General features: G+C 40.2%; 1 protein-coding gene across 1 annotated transcript in view; it reads right to left on the reverse strand.

The window, feature by feature from the left end:
* Window positions 1–18087: 18087 nt before the first annotated feature.
* The window catches only part of qm (geranylgeranyl pyrophosphate synthase quemao), a 146173-nt gene continuing 144556 nt past the window's right edge, over window positions 18088–19704 (reverse strand). Inside the window, exon 7 of the mRNA XM_080286007.1 lies at window positions 18088–18323. Coding sequence (XP_080142133.1) covers window positions 18124–18323 — 200 coding nt within the window. The 3' untranslated portion in view covers window positions 18088–18123. The remainder of the gene's footprint in view (window positions 18324–19704) is intronic.

Here is a 19704-nt window from a genome sequence, read left to right on the forward strand (position 1 = left end):
ACAGAACTATCAGTCACTCTGGCCATGACTTCTAAGATGGCATCCAGCAGATGGTAACCTCTGCTTAAGTGACAGTCTAAGATGGCTCTCTAGTTTTAGTGGTTTCCCCCCATACTAACAGACCGAATACCTAAGGATCCACAACTGACAACACTGCAACACTTCCAGCTGTCTAGGTAAAAAGCCAGAAAGCATGTTATAGGGCATAATTCAAGGCCCACGAGCACCAATTTAGCAGTTCCAAGGAATTCTCCTGTGTAACTACAATATGATATGAGTACCTCAGGATCCTCAATCAGCACCACTGCAATGCTTGAAGCAGTGTAAGGTGCCAGAACACAGACTATGGAACATCACTTACGGCTTGTGAGCAATCACTCCGTATCCCACATTCTTTGTCACAGCACATGGGCCCTAATGAATGTCATGACTACCTACACCTACCCCAAATCACTAATGTTAATGAGCATCGGGAATTCACCAGTTCTCCCATCATGCTCGTCTGCAAACCATCTAGGACAGTCCACCTCTGCTTATGATCCATATGTTTCTTTTGGTGAATTCCAGGAATTCATCATCTCTCCTACCATACTTGCCTGCACAGCATCTGGGACAGTCTGCCTCTGCTTATGATCCTTTTGTTTCTCTTCCTGCTTCTTTCAACAGTCCATTCTCCTGTTAGCAACCTTTGGGACACTCAGGATTTCAGTTTTATCCTAATCTAATTAAAAGCTTTCATCCATCAGTAATAGCTTTGTGGTATTGCTCTTAGTAACTGTGGGAGATTGGAGGCTGCCATTATCATGGCAACTGGGGTAGGCATAAGTGAATGCTCTTCTACTCCTCTAAGCCCTTGTCAGCTCCACCCTCTACTCCTCCTGTTTCTTTCCCTCCTTTCCACTCCTCCTTTTCTCCAGTGGCAGGATTGTATTCTACCATGTTTTAACACTGACACCTCACCAGCTGATGGCAACCCAACTCTGACTCCTTCTGACAGTGCAACACCATCATCCTTTACTTCACATCCTGTTTGTCAACAGATGATATTGTCATCCTTTCAGACAATGAAATAGATGCCCAGGACTGTGGGCCTTTATTCACAAAATATATTAACTATTATGATAAACAATCCCCATACCTGTAAGTCTATCAGAAATAATTTTCTTGTGTTGCAAGTTAAGCTCAAGAAATCTTCCATGTACCATCTCTCACCAGAACCCAATCTAGCTGAAACAGGTTGAGGAGATGCCCCATCAGAATGGTGCACAGTTCCAACTCTTGAAGACCTTTAGGCATTCAAGTCAAAGAAACATGTAACTACAGCTTACTGAAATGGAAAGCTGTGAACTTCTAGGTATCACTGCCTACCGATACTGTCCAGCCACATATGGGAGACCCACAATGAGTAGATGGAAATAAACTGCATAGAGACATTCCATCAACAAAGCAGTCTCTTCTTTTGTTAATAATCCTTTCAGATTCTTGGTGTTTAAACTCAGGAAAGTAATCTTGCTGCCACACAACAGCAATCTGAGCCTTAAGATTAAATCATCAATTGACATACTGTAGGCTTTAAAATGTGATGTGAAGGGTTGAAGTTTCTATGGATGTTATCATAGTTGACCCTAAAGCTTCCTAACCCTCACACTCCAGCCTTAAGGCATATCAGTACCTCCTAACTGGGCTGGATGCAGCTCCAAATCAGTCTTCCCTCCCAACAAATCTTTTAAAATTTTTGATAGATCCTGAATTCTCTCTACTCCCAGCTTCTTTGCTAGTTTCAAAATTAGAAACAAATCTGCTAGTCACAGGTCTCTCTCAGATATTTCAAGCTACTGCACATATGGCCCCACAGCTTGTTTTGGAGGGAAGTTGTTTGTGGCCCCCTTGAATTGTCCTCTAAAACATCCATTCCATCCATCATCCAATCCTATGTTGCCCCATAGAGGAGTGTAGGAACCCAGGGCTAGGCAAGTTGGTCCTGACATTTAAGATGAGAGTAAAGTACAGAAAACAAATTGTTTTCTGTCTCCTGGAAGAGCCTTCATGGCTAGTGAAAGGAGTACACCATAAGGTAATACTGTACCCAAGTGTTCACAAGGTTTTGGTGGTGGTGGTGGTGGTGGGGAGTGAGGGCGGGGGAATAAAAATAACTTTAAACCAAGCAGTGCTCTGCCTGCCTCAGTTGGTCATTTTGGATCTCAATGAAAAGTCCAGCCACATTCATGGCCACCCTTAAATGTCAAGGTAAAGGCTTCTACCCTCAGCATCAGCACCCTTCACTGTACTCATATGTTTCTCAATAAAGAAGTCACTGGTCCAACCACTGAACAGAAAGGTATCAATAACCTACATACTTGGAGTCAAAATTCAGTCACATGGGACCAAGACTGGTCATACTGCTACTCCACCTCATTTCTCACATCTCAAACTCACTCTTCCTTTTGGCTCTCTCTTCATTGGGGACATTCCGATTACCCACAATCAACATTTCACTGCTTTTCTTGGCCCCAAATTTGTTGCCTTATTTATTAATTCTTAAGAAAGAGTATATATGAGTTTTCTTCCAGGAAGACCTAAATCTGAGAATACATGTAGTATCCTGGGCTCAAACCACTTTTTTTTTTTTTTTTTCTCCAGTTGCACCTAATCCTCAAGAGGGAAATAAAAAAACAGGTGCCTGATAACAGACTTGAGCTATTGGATGGGTCTGTCAGGGCTTGTCCTTCTGTCCTTCCTGGATGGTGACTTTAAAGTCTGCCTGACTCCATCTAGAAAAATGATTGCTAGCTGGCTTCAACTGGCCTACAGGACACTTGACACATCTCAGGGACATCTTGGTGTCACAAATTCTTGGCCTTTTGGGCAGAACACCTCACTTCACGGTTTCAAGTTGTCCTGTTTACCTCTGCTAAGGATGCAGAAGCTTCAAGGACAATAAAAAATATAGGCCTACTAGTAAAGTCAAGCACTGGAGAAAGACTTGACAGCTCACTTGGAAAATTGGCTCATCACATCCAAAGCCATTTGCTAACAAGCAGTCCATCAGATCATTTCCTCAGTCCAACACACAGGCTTTGCCTTCAGCGATGCAGTGTTACATTGGGAGACCATGCAACAAATCATTTTCTTGGGCATGAAATGGAGCAACAAAGTCTCAATCTCTGTCCCTAGACAACAAAAATCATTGTCTCCTTCCCCTGCTTTGCATGTCCAGTTCAAAGACCACCACACATTGCCTCTGAGAATCTTTTGTGGAGTCTCTAAACTTTGTAGTGACTGGCCTTCCCCCATTATTTAAAACACAGGGCAATGACTTTCACACAGCATAGTTCTCTCATTCAAAGACTGGGATGTTCTTCAACTTGTATCTCTCTTCTAATCCATCAGGCTGGGGTCTGGCTATCAGGAGTTTAGGAAGACCCTGATAACTCAGACTCATTTACAGGCAGTCCTGGCAATCCTCACAGATACCTCAGACATGTACTGGAGTTTGCAAATATGGGAGGGACACCAAGATCAGAGGAAAGTCCCATTTCTCAGACAGAAGCAAATATTTGCCAAAAAACTCCGAGTGGCTGTTATTCTTCCTCAAATGTGTTCCTTCTCTTAAGACAAGTCTCTGGTACAGTTCACAAAATGGATTCCCAGTCAGTAGTATTCTGCACCTGCAGCCACAGATGTCCAGATCGGAAGCATTTCACTAAATATCAGTGGAGATGTCACCTTGCCATGAGTCAGGCAGTATACCTTTCAAGCAAGGAATATGTGTGGCTCAATAGATTCCAACAAACATGGTTGGTCAAGTGGGCCTGTACCAAGATACTTCCACACACCTTAGTTGGAATGCTAGAGACATCACTTGCGTGACATGCCTGAAATTTTCACATCACCTGGTTCTCCACCTATACAGACCTAATGATGGGCATCATTCTTCTGGAACTGCACTCTCCCACTAGAACCCAGTGGGGGTGTTACAGGAGGTTGTTTTATTAATGTCTGTCAAGAGTTCTCCAACCCTGACAGTAGCCATCCTTGTGGGACCACCTCTCAGAGTTAATTTTCTCCAAGCAACTTCAAGCAAGCTGTCTTGACACATTATGCTGGCCTGAAGGACTGTCTGGAGCATGGGTTTAACATTACTATCTGGTAAAGGTTTCTTCCCCACTGAAGAAGTTCTTTAATATTAAATACAGCCCCAAACTTCTTCCTCTTTGGTGACTGCTTACATAGATTCTCAGCCTCATCAGTTCTGTCAAATACTCAACAACTTCATTACAAAACCCTATTCCTTACAGTATCAGTCATGGAAGCAAAAGTCTCAGCATTATGGGCAATGGCTAACTTCAATACAAGACTGATACGACCATACTAGTCCCTCCTGGTTTTTTGAAGATGAATGAATGTTGAATCCTTTCACCCCAAGCACTACTGCTTTCCAGATCTCCAATCTAACTCTGTTTCTCATCCCTTACGTCCAATCCAAGCTGATGGGCCTCAGACTTTCTCTGCTGAGTACAGTCAGATGCCAAGTTACAGGGTAAATGGACCTGCTTGAACACCTAAAGCACTTACAAATGGACACCTCTACTTCTCCCTCATTCTTAAGCAGAAAATTTTATTGACCAGAGCCTCTAGGCCTTAGCCAATAATTAAAGTTCTACTCGTAGCCTATGGTTAATAAGTCCTTATGTATAACAGCAACATCCACTCACCTCTCTTGCGGTATTCTGTGCTACCTCACTTCTTAATCTATCGTCTTCCACAGTACTCTCTTGAGCTCTGACTTCTCTGCCAAGGGCTTTCCTTTCCCTTTACTTCCCTAAATTATAATAAATATTATGACACATAGAGGCCAGTGAATTGGCAGGATTTAGAACAAAACTCTTTATTTGCTGGTTTGAAAGGCTTAGTGCTGCACAGTTTTCCCACCTTTCTACTACCATCCCTCCACCAAGTCTGCTTTCCCTTTTTCGAAGGCAACTTGGGTATTCAGAGTGATAAATAAAATTACTCAGGCCCTGTGCACAGACCATGTCACTATTCACCACAAATGCAAAAAAGAGAGGAGGGTCAGGTCAACAGGCTCAGAGTGCATGTCCAATGTTTTTCACATCGGTGTGGTTTTCTTTTCAGTTGGACTGATCAGAAAGTAAGGGAGAATAATCTAGGTTCAGTTATGAAAACTAAGCTCCTCGGGCACTAAACTCTTCAAGCCTGCAAATGGAGGATTTTTTTTTCTTTCTAAAATCCACCTAGTGTATACTCATATAAAAAGTAGTGGAAAAAACAGAAAGGTATATAAAAAATGCAGCTAGAGACAATTATTGTCAGGGATGCACAACCATAAGACACCCTTTCTAACCAATGAACCATTTGCATTACTGAATTATAAAACATCTACTTGTACATATAATAACAACTACAGTACAGTAAAAAAAAAAAAAAAAAAAAAAAAAAAAAAAAAAAATCGTACAAATACTGCACACTACATAACAATACTCTGATACACACAACATATAGGAATTCACTGTAATGAATAAATAATAATGTAAATGGAAGAACAGCTGATCATTTCAAAGTGGTGCTTCCTGTCTTCACCTTCTAACATTAGCCTCCTGGACTGATGAAGAAGATACCAGACCTTGTATTGCAGTATTTACGGAGACATCTACCAGACTGTTTCCATCATATTCACAAAGTCTCCAGTAGCAGTCAGTAAAGTAAAAGCTCTGGCAAATCCTCTGGTAACACACATCATCATTCAACAGATGAGAAACTCGCTCATAACATGTTTTTCATTTTCTGCAAATCATAAAAAATTTAAACAAGTTTCATATTCACACTATAAATAAGGTCAAATTAATAATACTGTACTGTACATTAAATCTGCTTCAGACAATAAGGATACTGTCTCAGCATAGAGTAGCACAGCACAGCAACATAGCAGACTGACAAAATATTACAATGATTTCACATAAAATACTGACCACTAATCATCCTATGCTGATGTACAAAAACAGAAATGGAAGCATAGACAGCAAGAGTTTATAAAGAAAATAAGCTAAAACACAAAGAAATGGCATCTTTTGTCCTAGTTACTTCTATCTACCTAACTACTGCCAAACTCCTTAATCCTGTTTAGGGTGCACGCAAGCTGCATCCAAATTGCCTTGTCCTCTGCCATTTTTAACTCATACCCCTATTTCCCATATACAATATCTCTCCATTCATCTCTCCATCTCATCCTTGGTCTCCTCCTCCCCCTTTCCCCTTGCACCTCACTCACGAACACTCTTCTTGTCAGTTGCTCTATCTCCATCCTCTACACATGACCAAACCATCTTGTAGTATTTCTCTTAGTACTTTCGGTCACACCCACATCATTATGAAAATGATCCTTTACCTCCTCATTAGTCTGTCCATCTCTTCATTAACACTTCAGCCTCTCTCATATAAATAACTTCCATTGCTTTCACTCTTGACTTGTGTCCTTCCAATACTGTTCAAATATCATGTCTGTATGTTTGAATGAGGATTACAATACTGTGCTGTCATGCAGTGACTTTTTCAATCTGATGCTCACTTCCTATTTCCTTATCACTGTTTTTATTGAACCAGCAACCTTCATAACCTTCGTACCCTGCTGTACCCATATGAGCACTTCATCCTCTAAATTTCTATCCTTAACCATGACACTACCTCAGTACTTGAATTCTCTCACATATTCCATTCTTCACCATCCACCTCACTGAGTATTCTGCAACCTCGGTTCTTTCAAAGCTCATAACTTCACTCTTTACCGACATTCACTTTAAGATTCTGTTACTGTATAAACACTCCCAAACTCATTCACCATGCCCTGCAACTCACATTCAACTTCACTTAATAATACAGCATTGATAGCAAACAATGGTACAGGAAGGTTTTAAAGCCTACCCTATCTCATATGAGTCATTCCAATATCTCTTGTCCTACCTTGTATCTTTTATAGAAGTCCATCCATATACAAACTGAGCAACCATGGACACATGACACCCAAATTTCAAAACAATCTCCAGATCAAAGAACCCACTTAGTTTACTTTCCACATGCACTACATTTCTAGCACTTCCCTAGATATTTTTCCACTGAACATCTTGAGATGAATATCTAATCTGTGCTGCCTCTTCCCTTCCTAAACCCCCCTTTTGTTTTTCTTCAACTAATTCCTCAGTTATTTCCCTAATGCTTTCAGTAAGTATCCTACTACATATTTTTCTTATTACACTAAGCAGACAAAAACTCCAATAATTTCTATACACCTCTCTTTTCCGATTTCCTTTGGACAAGAGGACATTTATACTTGCCTTCCAATCCTATGAAACACTACCTTCCTCCCAGGTCAATAAGCACATCTTCCATACCCATTTTATCATTAACTCTTCCCCATATTTCAACATTTCAACACACACTTCATCAAATCCTGGGGCTTTCCTCATTTTTTTTTTCTACAATGCTTCTCTTACTCCCATCCTACTGATCTCTTCCCCCCTACTTTCCTCTCTTCTCCCAGCCATGCCCCAACCACTTATACTTGCACTTTTGTCCAATGTTTCAACAACAACTGGTTTCTCCATCTGCTCATTTTTCTCACTGTTCCAAAAACATTTGGTCAATTTTATCTTTTACTCTTCTACTGCCTCCCTTATCACTCTGCCTTACCTTCTTGACCTCCATCCGAAACAGTGTCTTATAATCCTTCCACTTTACACTCAGAGTTCTTCCACACTCCTCATGCACTTGTCTTATTCTCTCTTGCTAGTCTTTTAATCTCTTCTCGACACGTAACTCTATTTTCCATCTCTCCACATCCTCCATTCCTCTACTTTTCATCCAGTCACTACAGTACATACTTTCTTCTCTTTTGCTACAGCTAACTTCACCTCTCCATTCCACCATGCTGCTCCTTGCATCCCCTTACATCTCATCTTCATCCAACATGCTAACTCACATGCTGTACAGATTTCCTTTAATAGCTTACAAATGCCTTCCATCTGCTCCAAATCATATCTACCATGTCACTCCTCCATTTCTCTTTTGTACTTCACCTTGGTTTTCATCCTCCTGAAGCTTTTCTATTCTCTCTGCAGGAACAGCTTCCTACTAGGTATCTTTCCCTTCCTCTCCTTAGTCAACACTTGCACAGTTCAGTTACATCATCCATAAAAAATTTATGCTATAGACAAGAGTTCACAAGCAAAAAAATAAAGGGTAGGGGGGTGGCAGGAGGGAAGGAAGGATAACTGAAATTAAGTTTAGTTGTACAACAATAGATAAACAGATTTACAATGCATACCAAATTCTAAAAAGATGATGCTAACACATGCAAAGTTGCTCTCAAAGTTTTTGCAAAATTTACTCATGCAACTGTTGGTAATCCATCAGCACACAGATGATAGCCATCTATTATAAGATTTCTATTTGATATGGTTTACAGATGATATATTCAGAGTGGTTTACAATATAATAAAATATAAAAATATGAAAGCAAGAGCAGCTTCACAATTTAAACTGGCTACAATTATTTGCATGTGATTCACAAGCTGTATTTCATAAAAAAAAAGCACATAGAACTTATTTTGATTACCACAGATGATTCTCATGAACCACATCATTGGTGGATCCAGAGGGAAAGTCCTATGAATCCCTAACCCCCCCCCCCTTTTTTTAAAGCTGTGCCATATTTTTTCTAGGCTGCCAGAAGGAAAAACACTGCCATTGTTACTTCAGACAAGATGTTTTCAGTACTGCTCTGGACACCCAAACTCCTTTTCCTCTTTTCCACTTCTGGGCATGCGTCAGTGGGCAGAGTCAGTTGGACTATTAACCCCTTATGGGCAGGCAACTTATCAATAATACGACTGTGTGGGGTGGCATATTTTCAGAAAAATAAAGTATCAAGGAATAAGCCTAAACATGTATAAATTGATGAAAATGGATGAAAAATGAAGGCAAGAGATGTTACACACGTGGTAATAAGTCTCTGCTGGCTGTGGGAGGAGGGGGGAAGGAGTGAGGGAGGAGCATGGGGAGGCAGCATATCACCAGGCACGCCTCATGCGAGGCTAACTCTTCACTCACTTTCTTTTTCTTCACCACTGAACACTGTATTTATCATCTAGGCATTCTTTACATCATTCATTGTCTTCAAAATCTTATGTTTGTGATTTCTATTTTACTTGAACACTTATAACAATAAAACTTATGTACGGTTATTCTATTATACTTGAACAATTATAACACTACAAATTATATATGGATATTCTATTTTACTTGCTTCAAGGCTTTGGAGGGTAGAGGACAGGACACTAGGCGACAAGGATGCCTAATCACCGAATTTCACCAATAAATTAGGACCAAAAATGGCCGGATGTTATGTAACGTCGCCTGCCTACTCACACACGGACGTTACATAACGTCGCCCACCTGTTAGGGGTTAAATTCCTCATCAAAGAGTTGCCCAGTCAGGGGGTTAAAACCAGGCAACCAGCAACAACTAATAACAGAAATGGAAAGCTCAAAGGAGTATATTTTCATTTAATACAATAAACTAATGAAGTACAGGGCATCCACAAAAGAATGATACGACATTACCTATTCATATGTTTTTATCTTTAGAAGCTAGGGTGATGAAACTTCCACAAGTAGTCACATACAGTATATAATAAAGCTTTACTATAATCATTATTTTTTGTTTCAGACTAAATGATGTATATGGTACTCCTCAGGAAAAAGCTAGATGTGTGATGTGGATGGCTGAATCCAATTACTCACCAGTATAGGTGCAAAGAAAATTCTGGACTACATTTCAAAAACCACCTCCTACACGAAGAGAACTGAATGCACGGTTGAAAATGTTCAAGGAAACAGGTTCTGTATTAAAAAAGAAAAGTCATGAGTGACCTTGAATATCAGAGGTGGACACTGCATGAATGAGTGCTGCCTTTGGAAAAGGTCCAACAAAGTTAGTTCGCTGTGCAAGTTGCAAAATTCACGAGCACATGTACACAAAGTTCTGCATAAATGGTTGCAGTTGCATCTGTATAAACTCCAAATGCTGCAACAAATAAAAGTTGACAATTACAAGGAGAAAATGACTTCACACTGAACATGATGGACACTTTGGAAAACAGCCATGAATACTTGCACCACTTTGTGTTTACTGATAAAACAACGTTTCACACATGTAGGCAAGTAAATAAACAAAATTGCTGAATATGGATATCGGAAAAGCCAAGTTTATCGTGAGATTGAAAGAGACAGTCCAAAAGTGAATGTGTGTGTGGTCTTATGCCATTCTTTTGCACTGAAAAAACTGTTACTGGAAATGTGTACAGTATTTGGACGAGCTTTAACTGTTTGTGGCTCTGCAACTAGAAGAATGCCAACTGAACTTAATTTTCCAGTAAGGAGGAGCACCTCCACACTGGTTGCTTCATGTCTGCGAGTTTCTCAGTGAGTGGGTAACAGACTGCTGGACTGATAGAGATGGACCTCCTGCATGGCCACCAAGATTGCCGGACCTTACACCTGCAGATTTTTTCCTGTGGGGTTGTGTAAAAAACAGTGTCTGTGTTACAAAAGTGTGAGACACTGTTTAGTTAAGAGTGAATTACAACAGCCGTGGCCACTGTAACTGCTGAAATGTTGGAGAATGTATGTATGGAAACTGAGTACCCATGAGAATTGGTTCATGCCACACATGGGGCACATACAGTAATCTCTTGATTATCCAGACGGCCATTACCAGGACAATCCATTACCCAGTCCATGTGATCTGGCTTTTCGAAACCATTATTCATACATTTTTTTCCTTAATACCTAGACAAAATGCTTGCATCTGGGCAAAATTTGTGGTTGCACAAACACTTTCGCACCCAGCTGAGCAGGAATAGCCCAGTTGCACAACCCTGTCTGGCTGGGTAGTTCACCAAGTGACCGCTAGAGACCATCTCAGGCAACCTCAATTCCCGCGAGGCGACAGTGTGATAAACATCTCAGACAATTGTTATGGTCACGCACATAGTGGCTTTTGTTGTTGTTTCCTACCTGCTTCAGGCCTTGCTATTCCTTGCATGCCTCTCCCTAGGGCAGTGGTTCTTAAAATTTTTCAGCCCCGATACTCCCAGATTCAATTGTGAGTCAACCCAATACCCCCTCTCTAATACTGTTACTCCTTTCGCTTTCAGCTTCCTGTAAAAAAAAAAAAAAAAAAAAAAAAAAAAAAGACAGAGAATGGCAATGAACAAACAGATGAATTCTAAAGATTCCTTTATTTATATTTTCAATAAAATACTCACACACAGATTAGTTACTTGTAGTTACCATACAAGATTTTTTTTTTTTTTTTTCAGGACACCTTTCTGGATACCCCCAAGAAGCCATTTTGATACCCCCTGGGGGTTTCGAGGCACTACTTTAAGAACACCTGCCCTAGGGTGTGTGATGATGGCCCTTCCATTAGGCAAAAGGAAGACAGTAGTAATAACTCCGGAGAAGCAGGAGGTCCTGAGTATGACTGACATGGGATAGTCAAATTGTGAGTGCTGACTTTGATTTTACTCTAGCTTACTGCACTGTACCATAATTTTATTCTATTTTACCATGATTTTATTCCATTCTACCACTGTGTTTTTTGTGACCACTGCATTTTTCTCGTGCAGTCATTTTCTTTCATGTTTTCATGTCACTGCAGGGTATGGCCCTGCAATGGTGACTGCTTGTTTATGGCTGATAGGTGTGCTTGACCATGGTAATTGCTTGTCTGTGGCTGATAGGTGGGCTTGAGCATGGTAATTGCTTGTCTGTGGCTGATGGGTGTGCTTGACCATGGTAACTGCATGTGTGTGATTGATGGGTCTGCTTGACCATGGTAATTGCTTGGCTGTGGTTCATAAGTCTGCTTGACCAGATAGAGTAGTGTTAAACAACAGGAACAAGTGTTGTATGATGTACTGTAGTGGCCTTTTACACTTTACCTTTAAAAGTTAGGTTATGAATGAATGGGGGTCAGGGGAGAAGTCCATTATCCGGATGGAGCTATTACCTGGACATGCCTTCGGCTCTATTACGTCGGATAATTGTAGGATTATTGTATTGAATGTCTGTGAAGATGCAGGTTAAAACTTCATAATACAAACTATGTTGTGTGTTAATATCATCCAGTTTGAGAGTTTTAGTAAAATACTGCAATACTTCAAAGTTGTATAACTTTTTTTGAGGACACCCTGTACTGTGCATTAAAAGTACAGTATAAGTAAGACTGGCATTTTATGGTCCATCATTGTAAAGCATTAGAAATTCCTTTAAAAATGCACACAGTGAAAAATAAATGTGGAAGGTATTAAGAATATATGGAGTGGAGGGGAAATTGTTGAGTGCTGTGAAGAGTATGTACGAGGGAGCTAGGGCTACAGTGCGAGTGGATGGTGAGCTGAGTGAGTTCTTTGATCTCAATGTGGGACTGAAACAGGGGTGTGTGATGTCTCCATGGCTGTTTAATATATATATGGATGGGGTTGTAAAGGAGGTGCAAGGTAGGGCAGTGGATGTGGGGCTGGCCCTAATGAATGAGGGTGAGATTTGGAAGCTTCCGGTGTTGCTGTTTGCTGATGATACAGTATTGTTGAATGAAGATGAATGGGAGTTGCAAGGTTTGGTGAATGAAATTGGGACAGTGTGTAGGAGGAGGAAGCTGAAAGTTAATGTAAACAAAAGTAAAGTTATGGTGTTTGAGAGGAATGAAGTCACAGAGTGTGCAGTGAGGTTGGATGGTGAGGATATGGAGAATGTGAGTGCATTCAAGTACTTGGGTAGTGTGATGAGTAAGGATGGAACTTTGGGGGATGAAGTACGTGAAAGGGTACAGCAGGGAAGGAAGGTTTTTGGTACGCTGAAAGCAGTGATGAGAAATAGGGAGGTGAGTATGGAAGTTAAGAAGTCACTGCATGATGGCATTGTGATCCCTACCCTGATGTATGGAAGCGAGGCATGGACCTTGCAAGAGGGGAACAAGTCAAGAGTGAGAGCAGTGGAAATGAGTTACTTGAGAGGAGCATGTGGATTGACGTGGAGGGACAGGTTGACGAATGAAGAAGTGAAGGAACGTTGTGGGGTAGATGTGGATGTGGTTGAGAAGATTAGGAGAAATACACTGAGGTGGTTTGGACATGTGGAGAGGATGGAGAGTGAGAGACTGACTGGGAGGGTGTGTGTAGGTGGGGTGGAGGGAGGGAGAGGGAGGGGTGGACCGAGGATGAGGTGGAGGGATGGAGTTGAGAGGTATATGAGGGAGGGGGGGGTGAGTTGGGGGGAGGGTAGTCAAATGGTGGGTGACAGAGTGACTTGGAGGCATTTTGTCTGCGACCACCCTTTGCGGGATTAGGGCGTCGGGCTACAGATAGATAGATAGATAGAAAAATAAATTGAAATAAATGAACTTTCTCATGACTTTTACCATTATTTGGGTGTGTTTTCTGATTCACTATGTTAGGGACTTCTACAGAACTAAAGAGTTATTTTTTTTTTTGCTTAAACAATACATTTTTTTATTTCAAGTATAATGTAATTAATCATAGGATGTAGTAAATAAGAGTTAAATGAATAATTAAGGCAGAAAAACATGTCACACAGACAAAAAGTGGAAGTCTATCAGTGGTTTCTTTCAAATATTGCCCCCACTGAAACAATGCACATCAACAAAGTGGGTGAATGGTCAGTCTGGGGCCAATCGTAAAGGAGAATGGAGGTTACTGATGATGGGAAGCTAGTGTGGTGAAAAGCAAAACCACTATTGTGGAGTCTTTCTCATCTCTCGCTTTCTCTTTCCACCCAAACTCAGTAGTTTTTATCTGCTGCGGCACTATCCCATTTTCCCTGTTTTTATTTTTAATGCACCATACACTGCATTAGTTTTTCTGCTCTTATCTAGGCACATGTCTGTCATTGTCTGTCTGCCTACATCTCGACCCATCTGCATGCCCATTCTCTCTATCTCTTATTATAAAACTCAATTATTTACTTATACAGAAAATCCTTCCCCCCCCCTCCCCTCTATATTACTTATACAGAACCCTCCCCTTTCTTGCTTTAAAACTTGGTGTCCAGTTCTTACAGACATAGGTAAATCCAATTTTCTTTTTTCTGTGTTTATGCCAGGCTGTCTATATTATTGTTTACCTATCTGTCTTCCCATCTATCTGAGCCTGCCGCCTGTTTTCAGCCTAACGGACCCAGGTTCAAAACCCCGCTGGGGGAGGGAACAGTTTAAGGATTTGAATTTCATTAAATCAGGCTTTACTGACCTACCAGAATACCCGCCGACATTTCGTAAAAATACCCCAGCTAATACCAATACACTAGTCCTGTATGAGAGCCCTAGCATGTATTCAATATGGAAGGTGGGTGTTAGTGCTGAAGTGGTGACATGTAGAGGTGTATGGTATGTAGGAGGACTGCTGGGCCTTGATAGCAGGCTGTGAAGCCTATGCCCAGAGTCGGATTAAAAAAAAAAAAAAAAAAAAAAAAAAAAAAAAATCTAGATTTAGGAACCCCATTTTCCCAATTTATTTGTCTGTTTGATTAGATGATGAATGAATGAATGAACTATTTGTTTTTTAATTCATATTAAACCCTTATGCTCTTCTTCCTAAATCACTCATCCTGTGAACAGTAACTCAGAGACTGAGCTATCAAGACTGAAAAATACAATAATTTTTCTGAGGGTTGAAGATTTTGCCCATCTGGCAATGGTATGTTGGCATTTGGTAACACCAACCGAGGTAAACCAAACTCCCTTTGTCCTGTCTTGGACGGTAGAGAAAATGCCTACAGCTAACACATAACCCAAAGCAACCAAAAACAATTACTGAAAGGAATACATGTATACAATCTATGTTTTCCAGATTTCTCATATACTTTTGACCCAGCTGTACAGCTAGGTAATCAGCGGGTAAAGAAATTCTGGAATCCCCATTACCACCTGCTAGATATCCAATAATTGGATATCCATTCACCTATTCAAGATCTTGAATTCCTAAAGAGTTAAATAGTTTGTGAGATATTCTATACAGTCAAATCAATTACAGAATATGAAACTTTAACAAAACAATAATATTACTGAAGCCAGCTGTAATAAATATGATGGAGATTAACCCCCTAGGATGCACTATGACTTTCAGAAGGCATTTCTGGTATCCTGCACCATAGCTTTCAGAATCTCCCCACAGTTTTCAAACTTTTTTTTTTAGGTTGTTTAATGATTCCCCCCCTCCCTCACACAATTTTTTTTAAGCTTGTGTTTATGTTTAACAAGTGGCCAGACACAGGTTAATGCAATTTTTTTCTCATGTGGTGATCAATGGTGGCAATTTCCCACCCCACCTGGGTGCTAATGAGGTAAAACATGTTCCAAAGCCCAGAAAAAGCCAAAAATAAGGTGTTAAACTCTACTATGTATGAAAGGAGGTGCCAAGATTCTTCCAGTAAGTTTCATTTGCAAGTACAAAGACTGACTTACCTCATAATGGATTTTTGTTAATGATTTCTATAAAAATTCTTAAACTGAAAAATGTTACTTTTTCTCAAATCTCCGACACCACAGACATCCCATCTAACATTCATGCCACAGCTTGTGGGTTTAGAAATCACTATCTTTTATAACACATCATATATTACATTTCTATGGGTTCTTTCTCATACTTTGAATGGACAGTGCTATGACATGATCACTGAATAGTCACTAGTGGCTGTCTGTTTGAACCTAGAGCATGAGATTACCAATACTCGCTGGTGAAGCAAATCTGCTTTCAGTCAAACCCTGTTACTCAGCAAAATATGCCAGAATGATGCCAGTTTAAATTACAAAAGCAGATAGTGGAAAAGAAAACCAAGGTTGCAATAATATTGAGTAATTCTGTTTTCCAATCGATGTTTTCTTTACCTACTGGTAGATGGTGGCAACCAACATCCACTTAACTTGATGTTGTGCTGCCTACTTCTTCCTTTATTTCTATTAATCTTCTGTGTCTGCCCTCCTCTCTTCCTATTTCTCTCACCCTTCCTGTCTTTTTTCTTCATTCCATTTCAAGTAGCTCTACAATGAGTGATAAGCCTAACGGTTTCCTGTAATCCAGGAAACCATATACAATGCTAGGTGGTACCCATATAATCAAATAAATGGGTGATGTAGAGCCTACTGTGGAATCCCTATAACTAGGTGGATGGATGGGTGTAAATGCAGTGTCTATCTAGGAACCTAACCTACACACACTTCCCCATGCCCTGCTGTGGAGAGGTGTTGTCCACCACAGGGAAACACTGGTTCACTGCACTAGATGACCATGCAGGGGCAACTGCTTGCATGCAGTTGATGGGTTTGCTCACAATGGTCAGCTGGACTGACCAGGGTTACTTAACTGGGTGGATGGATAGACACAAATGCAGCATCCATCTAGGAACCTAGCCTCCACACTCCTCCCGGTGCCTTGCTCTGGCAAGGCATTGTCCACCACAAAGGGAACACTGGTTCGCTGTACAGGATGACCATACAGAGGCGATGCTTGCATGCAGTTGATGGGTCTGCTCAGCTGGACTGACCAGAGTTACTAAACAACAACTTAACCAGGAAATTTACCAAGCAATTTGAGAGTTGACAGCATTACCGGAGCTTTTGTTAAAGGTAAGCACTTAATAAATACAATGTGATGGAAGGGCAGAAAGTTTGGAAAAAAAGATATACCAGAAATTTTACCTTGCCAGAGGTCTGATATCTTCATGAATCAAGGCTCCAGTATATATATACCTGACTCAAATTCCAGCTTAACTGCCATTAATTCATCACTTTGATAGCAAGTTTTTCACCTGACAGTCTCATTAGGATAGAAGTATCGATGCATATGCAAAAATTAGCAGCCACTTTCTTTCTGCAGCAAATGGTTTTCAGCCAGTAAGCAATAACTGCAATTGAAATTTGTTTGCTGGAAACTAAGTTAGGCTTTGAAATACTTTACAGTAAACCCCCTATATGATGACCCCAGATTTACTTTATCCTGGTTTTAAAGAACTCTACGGGACAACCAACCAATACAAGTAACTTTGTATACTGAAAATGGTTCAGTACGTACACAAAATATGGTAACACAGGTACATCAAAAAGATGTTATTTCTCTTGTACTTTTGTTCCTATTATGACAACACCTATTGTATGCTCAATACATTATTCATAATAATAATAATTAACAATAAAAATAATAATAAATAATTTCCCTACCTTTTATTTATATATTTTTTCTATTTTCCTGTTCTGTCTATGAACCATAATAGTTTAAGTATGCACAACCATTATGCAATGAAATAAATTAAAATGATTTGGGGAAGTTGAGGAAGGGAAGGGGGGGGGGGAAGTTTGATTTCTGTATGATTCCTTAGATTCTTATAAGAGTTTTGCTCCCTCTACAGAAACTAAACAAACACAATACTGGTACTTCATGAGGTAATGGCATGATCTGTGTATCATAATGTTAAATTACTTAAGCACTGCACTTGAACTTTAATTTTTGTATAAATGTTTTACTTTCACTGCATCTGCATTAAAATACTGCATCTGCATTGGTATATCTATCCAACAGTAAAAATTTCAACAAAATCAAGCAAATATGATTTTCCTGTCCCTTGTCAGTCTACCATTCTGATTCACATGGGACCATAATAACCTGCCTTATTCAGCACAGTAAATATACTGCACTCCAGCAGTTCAAAAATTCACACTCAACTCACCTTTAAGCTGAACAATACAGCATACTGTTTTTTAACTTTTCCAGGGCAGTTGCAGTACATCTTGGTTCACTGTCATTCATCCCAATTTCAATGAAAAGTTCTAGTCACAATGAAATAAACATCTTCATTCCCTACACTCTCATCCATTCCCTATATCTGTCTAATTTAGAGGTAGTGTTAACATTTATAAGCAGGGTACATCTGAGTTCTGCAGATCCAAAATTCATTCTTTTGATTCCTAGTCCAACAATGCAGCTTCTTCCCCCACCTCATCTTCCTCAACCCAGTTATCATACATGCCTCAGTTCAGAGGTTCTCCCAGTTCCTAAGTTCGTCTAAGACTCGCTCCAGAAGTGGGTTGCCTCCAAGACGAGCCACCTCCTCCCGAGCATCTGCCTCCAAGGCCCTTAAGGTATCCCTAGTGTATGCCAAGGACCCCAACTTCTCAAGCAGACTTACACAATATCGCTTCACCTCAAGGTCCTTGGGCCTCTGGCGGATGATGTCTTAAAGCTAAAGTCAAGGAAAAATGATGATTACTGTAAACTGGTATAGAACTATATCAAAATGTAGCTCTCTCTCTCTCTCTCTGCTCTCTTGCTCTTCGGTGATTCCTCGTTTATTGTGTATACAGTATTATTATATTCTTTTAAACATAAAAATCAGTTACAGTAACTGAATTTTTGGAAATCCCATGAATTTTATATAACTGAAACTCTGTATCACCAAGCTGCTGCAAGAAATTAATGCATTATGACAATGACAGTAAAACAAAAACGTTAACAAGGGCCATCCCAGGCCTCATGCACTGGGCGCACTGCTTTGAGCACGCACACATGCACGCACATATGCACGCACATATGCACGCACGCACACACACACACACACACACACACACACGAACAGCCGGAGAGAGAGGACGTCCCAGGCATCGCTCCTGACCTTGAGTAGTTTCAGGAATTTTGTCTGTCCTGTCTCCTAGGGTCTTTCTTTAAATTTAAAATAATGAAAGTTGGTAGACTACCAAAAATGTAAAGATTTGTTGGCAATAGTATACATGAATGTTTGTGGCTTATTGGTAACAGCTGTTTAGGTACTTGATCGGTACGTTAAAGATGGCCGAAAATGTAAACAATGAGGGAATGGAATTTCAAGGATTTGATGCTAATACTAATGTCATGGACCTAGTGAAAACATTAATTATGAGGATTAGTGAACTCGAAAAAAAAGTAGAGAATCTAGTGATAAAGGATGTGTCAGGAAATACGGAAACCACCATACAGAGTCTAATCCAGTCCAACGAAACAGCCAATGAAGAGATAAAGAATTTGAAGCGGGAAAATGTTGAACTGAGGAGGAAACTTGAAGAGAGTACCAATAAAACGGAGAAGGTGAGTAATGTACTAGAAGAACACAAGGCAAAGTGGGCACACGTAGAGGAAGAACAGAAAGAAGTGGTCAGCTTAAGAGAGATCATCCAGGAAGAAAGGGAAATGAACAAGAAAGAAATGGAAGAAAATGTAGTGAAAATACTGAAGAAAAAAGAGAAAATAGTGAGAGAAACTGTAGAAAGGAGCAGATGTGTGGTAGTATTTGGAAACAGGGAAGAGGAAGAAAAGGTTAGGTTCGCAAGACTCGAGAGAGACACGAACATGGTGAGAGGAATATTAGGCAAGATTGACCCCGAAGGAAACAAGTGGGTAAAAGAAATTGAGGAAGTAAGGAGGATAGGGCCTTATAAGAAAGGGGAAACAAGACCAATGAGAGTCAAGTTTACATCAGAAAGTGTAATAAATGAGATACTTAAAGTGACCTGGAAATTAAGCAAAGAGGCGGGGATGGAAAATATTATAATAAGAAAAGATCTGAATGAAGAAGAAAGAGAAG

Source organism: Coenobita brevimanus, chromosome 110, assembly GCF_032717465.1.
Source record: "Coenobita brevimanus isolate Jiangsu-jjx chromosome 110, ASM3271746v2, whole genome shotgun sequence".
NCBI classification, from domain to species: domain Eukaryota; kingdom Metazoa; phylum Arthropoda; class Malacostraca; order Decapoda; family Coenobitidae; genus Coenobita; species Coenobita brevimanus.